This window comes from Castanea sativa, chromosome 11 (genome assembly GCF_040712315.1).
Source record: "Castanea sativa cultivar Marrone di Chiusa Pesio chromosome 11, ASM4071231v1".
NCBI classification, from domain to species: Eukaryota; Viridiplantae; Streptophyta; class Magnoliopsida; order Fagales; family Fagaceae; genus Castanea; species Castanea sativa.
The window spans coordinates 65,257,443-65,264,366 of record NC_134023.1 but is presented as its reverse complement, the minus strand read 5'-3'; the positions used below and the strand labels follow the sequence as shown (position 1 = coordinate 65,264,366).

Genomic DNA, 6,924 nt, shown 5'->3' with positions numbered 1-6,924 from the left:
AATTGAGTTGTGTATATTTTTAAGTGTAACTTAATATTAGCAATGCCAAATTCTACTTAAATTTTCAAAAAAAAAAATTAAGTAGCAAAATATACATAGAACTTAACGTTACTAATAGCAAATTTCACCCGTAACTCAATTTTGTTAAAATTAAATTTAAAAAACAATATCATTTTACTAAATAGCTTCAAAACACACATTTTACTCCATAATTTGCAAATTAAAGCAAATGCCCATTTTTTTTCCCAATAGATTCATGACGTATGTAATGCCACCTCATGGCTAGTGCCTCAATCGCAATCAGCATTAAAATCTTGTCCAAGCAAAAAGAGTAAACGATTCTCACGCGATGCACGTGGTTAAGGCTTAAAGACACCACAAAATGCCATTATGTACGAGCAGAGCATCTACCTAGCATGACTAAATGCCAATCTTTTTTTTTTTTTTCTTACAAAAATAAAAAGTAGTTGTAGTAAACTGTATAAATGTTTTTATCTATCTATCTGTCCGTCTATATCTAGAATCTTCGAGGGATCGTTGAAATATCAAAACCATAAAACCAAATACAAATCGCATTTTCCACTCCAAATTCCAAGCTCTGAAATTCTTTACCTCCACCTGTAAGTCTCTCTCTCTCTCTCTCTCTCTAAATCTGTTTGTTTCCCGAGAAAATCCAGTCCTCGATCGCACTCTGTTTCATGTTTTACAGTAGCGAGAATTCAAACTGTAGCCGTAAACTAGTCTCAGCTGAATAGTGGAGTTTCTGTTTGTTTTCAGCTACATTTTCTCGGTAACCAAACGGAGAGTAAACTATGTTCGAATTGTGCGCTGACTTTTTGATGTTACTTCATTTTTTTTTTTTTGTGCAGAGATTTGATCGTGAAAGTCAAAGCCCTAGGTGTGTTTGCTAAATTTGTGAGTAATGGACGAAGTTCACGAGGAGCAAAGTCAACCGCTCGGTAATTCATTACATTTCTGATCTTTGAAGGGTTTAATCTAGGTCATTGTATGTTTTGTCATTCGATTTTGAACAAAAATTGTTTGCTTGATATTTGTAATGGCAATGATTCTGAGCTGTTTTATGCATCACATTTGGCTTATAGTGAATGAAAATTGCAAGCTTGGTTGATAAAGAAAGTATTTTTGTAGTCTGTTTGAGGATAATTTTTCAATGATATAGTTCAAGTTTTTGGGAATCTAGGCTGACCTTTTGATATATGTGTAATTGCTAAACTTGTTTAATTGTGTTGCAATGCAATGCGGTAATGCAGATGTATTTTATTAGAAAAATAGCCAACCCAAGTACACTGAAAATATACTATAGGGGCAAAACATCAAGAGTTCAAATTACAATGATCAATTAAAACAGAAAGGGGAAAACAAGAAAAGGATGGCAAAACTAGACTCCATTCAAGGAGAGTAAGGAAGAAAAAAGACTTAATCTTGGGAATAGGTTGTTCACAGCCCTCAAAGTTTCTAGCATTCCGTTTCTGCCAAATAGGCCATGTGAATTTTTATCATTGGATTGTGTTTGCCATGAATGTAAATATCTAATTAATTCTTGGACTAGATCATGCTAAGTTTGACAGAGGTCCAGTTAATACTTGATTGGCTAAGCAATATATATATATATATATGCATAATCTAGTAACTGGAGTCTTGCTCTGCTTGGTTTTCAGCTTATTTGGGAGAAGAAAATGGTACTTTTCTCTATGATTTGTATGATTAGAAAGATTTCTCAATAGGCAGTCCTTACATGCTACAATTATTTGGAAACTTTAGGTTTAGGAAGTAACATCGTCACTACTAATCTGTACTTAGACCCTGCATGGCCCCACCTTTTGCAGATCAAGAGGAAGACAATGAAATACGTACTGAAAGTACTGCATTTGTGCATGGGGAACCTTCACAAGATGGTAATGGGCCCCCAAAAGTGGACTCTGAGGTGGAAGTTCTTCATGAGAAAGTCACAAAGCAAATCATTAAAGAAGGTCATGGTCAGAAACCATCCAAATATTCAACATGCTTTTGTAAGTGCCAGATAGTTTCTTATTTTTGTGCTTCTGAGCTATTTTCCACGAGCATTAATTATTCTCATATCTACAACTAATTTGCAGCTAATATTATCTAACTCATGTAGTTGTATGCCCTTAGTTGATCTGTCTAAATTTCTGTTTTTGTATCATTTGTCTCATGTCTGGCATTGAATGTGTGATAGTACTTTACCCAATGTCTCATTGAAACTTCAATGATGATTATCTTAATAAACTCATATTCGATATGTTTGTGGAAAACAGTATGGCAAAGGTTGAGACTGATCAATTTGAGGGGTCCATAACCTAGTATATTAAGCTTTAAAGCTATAGACATATACACTATTGGAAGTCATTCTGCCATTTGACTAACCATGGCTAAGGTGAAAAGTCTTTATGTCGATGCAATTTTTTCTTTTATATATATATAGGAGGTACGGATGTTTCTTTGATTTTCACCTTTATTACTAGTGTTTATCACTCTTCTCTCTACTTTTGATGGGAAATATTGTGTTGATTGCTGATTTTTTCTTGCATTTTACATCTTAGAATTGTGTCTTGCAAGTTGAGGATTTTAATTTTTTTACTCTTTAAATGTTGACATGACATATAAGGCTGCCTTGGTTGGCTGGGCAAAGAGATAGGTACTGGAAATCCTTTGTTGCTGGATGAAATTTTCTTCACTGTTCTGTTTTTCAGGGCAATCATGTTGCAGTTAAATTTTTCAGCTAGCAAGCTCATTTCTAAGTTAGTGTATTGGCAGCCTGAAATTTGTTTTTTAGGAATGTTTTTCATGTGTTGGGTCCCATAAATCTTAGAGAATACCCTTTTCCCAGAAAAAACCCAACCACTTATTCCAAGGCATTGAGAAGATCTGCATTAAATTTTACTACTCAAGCTAAATTTTTTCATTCACTAAATGATAATATTGCAACCGAGGGATCTGAATTAATGTTTATGGGGTATTTTCTTCAAGGCTGAATGCACAAGGTACCAAAATAGAGGGTGCGGTTTAGAGATACTGTTCAAAAATGGTCTTACAAGATTGTAACAATTTTCTTGCTTATAAGATTGTTATCTGTACTTGTATGAGGTGACAACTTAAATGTCTGATTTCCTGCAATTCATGCACCTCATGTTATGTTTCTCTTTCTACTAGGTATGCTTTGGCCTGGCCCTATATAGGGCCAAGTAGTGTAAAAGGACTTGCGTAGCCTACCTTTATTAGTTGGGATTAATGTTTAGTTGACTTCTTTGCATATTCCTGTGGCATCATGATGTTAGATAGTTGTTATACATATAGTAATATTATACCCATCAAAGAAGCTATTCAAAACTGTCTCATGGTATATTTTTATGGGTGATTTTAACTCCATTTTGCTTTCCAAACCACACTGTGTGATAGTGCACTACAGGGCTTGGACGGAAAGTACCCTGCACAAGTTTGAAGACACATGGAATGAACAAAAACCAGTTGAGTTGGTATTAGGAAAAGGTACTTGCTTATATGATCCTTTTTTTTTTTTTTACTTTTCAAAATGTACATAATATCTACATTAAACTTTTTATCTGTCGCATGGATTATCTGTAATTTTTCACTGTGTTAATTACCGATTCCCTCTATCTATATTTTTCCATCTACGATTATTTCAGACAATGAGTTCTTATTAATCTATGGTAGTATGGTGTTGTTTATTAATTAAGATGAAGTAGGTGAAAATCGCATAGTTATTCAGTGAATTTTTATTAATTAAGGAAATAACAAAGAATATGACCTTAGATAAAATAGAATGGAGGAAAAGAATACATATGACCGACTCTAACTAGTCCGTTGAGAATCCGTAGCCAACCCCAAAAACTTGGGATTGAGGCTTGTTGATGTTGTTGTTGTGAAATTCATTACCTATGGACAGCATAAATTTATGGTAGGACCCTTTTTTATGTTACTTTTTGTTCATCATCGTGAACATGAAGTAATCTTTTCTATTAATAAATATAATTACATATAAAAAAAAAATACCATTAATTTCTGGTTGGCTGTAGGCTTAATTCCACAAGGTTGAAACTTGAAAATATAATTAACTCATTCAGAAATTGGATCACTAAATATCTCTTTTTCATAATTCCAATTAGATCCAACATGAAGGTTAAAGCCAACAATGGAAAATTATATTGGAGAATACAGCTGCAGCAGTATCAACACATAAATACACCTAACACACTCACACTGACACATTTGCATGTATGTTTAAATTTTATTGATATCAGCCAAATCATCTATCTGCTGTAATATTCTATTGAACTAGTTCTAGAACATTGATGTACTTCCTTCTGCAACAGAGAAGAAAGAAATGACTGGCTTGGCTATTGGTTTATCCAGCATGAAATCCGGTGAACGTGCCCTGTTACATGTGGGCTGGGAATTGGGTTATGGGAAAGAAGGAAACTTTTCTTTCCCAAATGTTCCACCCATGGCAGACATCATTTATGAAGCTGAGCTAATTGGGTTTGATGAGACCAAAGAGGCAAGTTTCTGTTAAGTGACTTTCGAAGTACTTGTTTATGGATGTTCAAAGTTTCTATATGATTTTATAAGCTTGACACATACATGGGGTGATGCATTGCTCAGGGGAAAGCTCGTGGTGACATGACTGTGGAGGAAAGAATTGGTGCAGCAGATCGAAGAAAGATGGATGGAAATGCTTTATTCAAGGAGGAAAAACTGGAGGAGGCTATGCAACAGTATGAAATGGTTACACACTTAGTTCCTTCAATTTATTGTTTCTTTGCTTGAGTTCGTGTGTATGTGTGTGTGTCTATATATATATATATATTCCTTTTCTAAGCAAGTTCTGATGGTTTTTCCTGATGTCAGGCCATCGCATATATGGGTGACGACTTCATGTTCCAGTTGTTTGGGAAGTACCGGGACATGGCTTTAGCTGTTAAGAATCCATGTCACCTTAACATGGCAGCATGTATGATAAAGCTCAAGCGCTTTGAAGAAGCAATCATGCAGTGTAACATCGTAAGTATATAGTTTGATGGATGGATTTCATTTCATCTGTGCAAACATGTCTTTTTATCTTTAGATTCCACAATATCAGAGAATTTTGAAGCTTATGTAGGTTAAGAACGTGCTTGAATTGGCATATTTTACTCCATGAACCCATGTTTTTGTTTATATGCATAGCCACCTTGATATGCCCTCAGAAATTACAAGCCCTAATATAGTCAATTATGACTTTTAGGAGCCCAAATGAATTTCTTGCCCAACACTACACACTTGTAATCTCCATAATCCATGCCTTTGTGGCATGCTGTATGGCTATTTTTATTGCAGTCCCACATTGTTAATATAACTGATGTCAAACACAACTAATACATGGTTTTGTATGCTTATACATTGTTTAAAGACCTAATGCTTATTAATCTATTAAGGCTCCATTTGAATCTAGGAACAAGGGAAAAGAATCTTAAAAGTTGCTTTCTTTGTCTCTCTTACTCCTTAGTATAACTTATAAAAGGTTGACTCAAATGTCTCTAAACGATAAATTTACCAGCTCTTTGCAGACAAGCCCAAATACAGTTTGTGTTTCTTCTTAGTCTATGGCAACTTGTGTTCTAATGCGATGGACATTATTTAAGACTCTAACATGCAAAGCCACAGTGAACTTGGCTGTAGGTCTATATTTAAGGGCTTATATGGGGACTGCATTAATTGCAAAAGGTCATTAAACCTTCTTTAGGACCTGGAAATTAAAGTGAAGTCTTGTCGGCTCTTAGGTATCCAGAATTTGACATTTTGTCACAGGCAGCCAACATTTCAGGAAACAACAATTTGCATCTCTCATGTAATAAACACCATTGAATGTGCTGAACAGTTAGGAGTTCTAGAACATGGACATGTACTATTTGATGACTTGTCAAAAAAGAAAACGATACTCAATAGTATGATGGGTTCACAGGTCTTGGCGGAGGACGAAAACAATGCAAAAGCACTGTTCAGGCGAGGTAAGGCTAGAGCAGAACTTGGGCAAACAGATGCTGCTCGGGAGGACTATCTAAAAGTGCGTAAATTTGCACCTGAAGACAAAGCAGTTGCAAGGGAGTTACGTTTGCTTGCTGAACATGACAAGGCTCTTTATCAGAAGCAAAAGGAGATTTATAAAGGAATTTTTGGACCAAGACCCGAACCAAAACCAAAACGAACTAATTGGTTGGTTCTCTTTTGGCAGTGGCTGTTGTCACTATTCTATCGTCTCTTGAAACGTGAAAGGTGCAAAGCAGACTAATCAGAGTTTTCAATAAGCAGACGGGCGAGAGATTTTGTGTACTAAGTATGAGTTCTGGTGTTGAATGTTTACCTGCCAATGGATTCAGTCATCCAGTTCTTTCCTATTGTGTATGCTATAATGAGCCTAAATTTGTTTACAAATGAACTTTTCATGGTGTAGTGGGACCCTGAACCAATATGTTAAATTGATTTATAATCCAACAGGACTTTTCTCTTTTACATAGGATGTAACAAGTTTACCTTGTATTGTGGGCTGGTTCATTAGGATTGATGTTTTAATATGATAAATATTTCATTGATGACTACTACTTTTGAAGGACTTCAATTTTGTGTATCGCTTATGAATTGAACTTTTTCATCCCTCTCTTAGTGTTTTACTTTATGTGCTATCGAGAGCAATATGTCACCTCTTTCTTTTGCAAATGGCCTATTAAAAATACTTGTTGCCGGAATGAAGATGGCCTCCACTCTAATGTATGTTATTGGAATATGTATAAATGAAGTGATCTTCTAAATAGAGAATTGGCCCTAAAAGTCTGGATCTCTAACCGTCCTTTTCTTGCACCTAGGACCAAGCTGAGTTTGCAGTTCTTG

At 35.2% G+C, this 6,924-nt stretch overlaps 1 protein-coding gene across 2 annotated transcripts; it reads left to right on the top strand.

Annotated features, from left to right (window-relative positions):
* Window positions 1-415: 415 nt before the first annotated feature.
* Window positions 416-6,655, top strand: LOC142614755 (peptidyl-prolyl cis-trans isomerase FKBP42). Of its 2 annotated transcripts, none has more exons than XM_075787381.1 (8): window positions 416-620; window positions 870-959; window positions 1,848-2,030; window positions 3,439-3,528; window positions 4,374-4,558; window positions 4,663-4,785; window positions 4,909-5,061; window positions 6,002-6,655. In XM_075787381.1, the coding sequence occupies exons 2-8, from the start codon at window positions 923-925 to the stop codon at window positions 6,326-6,328; spliced, it is 1,098 nt and encodes a 365-aa protein (XP_075643496.1). In that variant the 5' UTR covers window positions 416-620; window positions 870-922; the 3' UTR covers window positions 6,329-6,655. The 2 variants fall into 2 exon arrangements, with proteins under 2 accessions (XP_075643496.1, XP_075643497.1); XM_075787382.1 differs by lacking the exon at window positions 416-620 and adding an exon at window positions 626-790.
* Window positions 6,656-6,924: the final 269 nt, after the last annotated feature.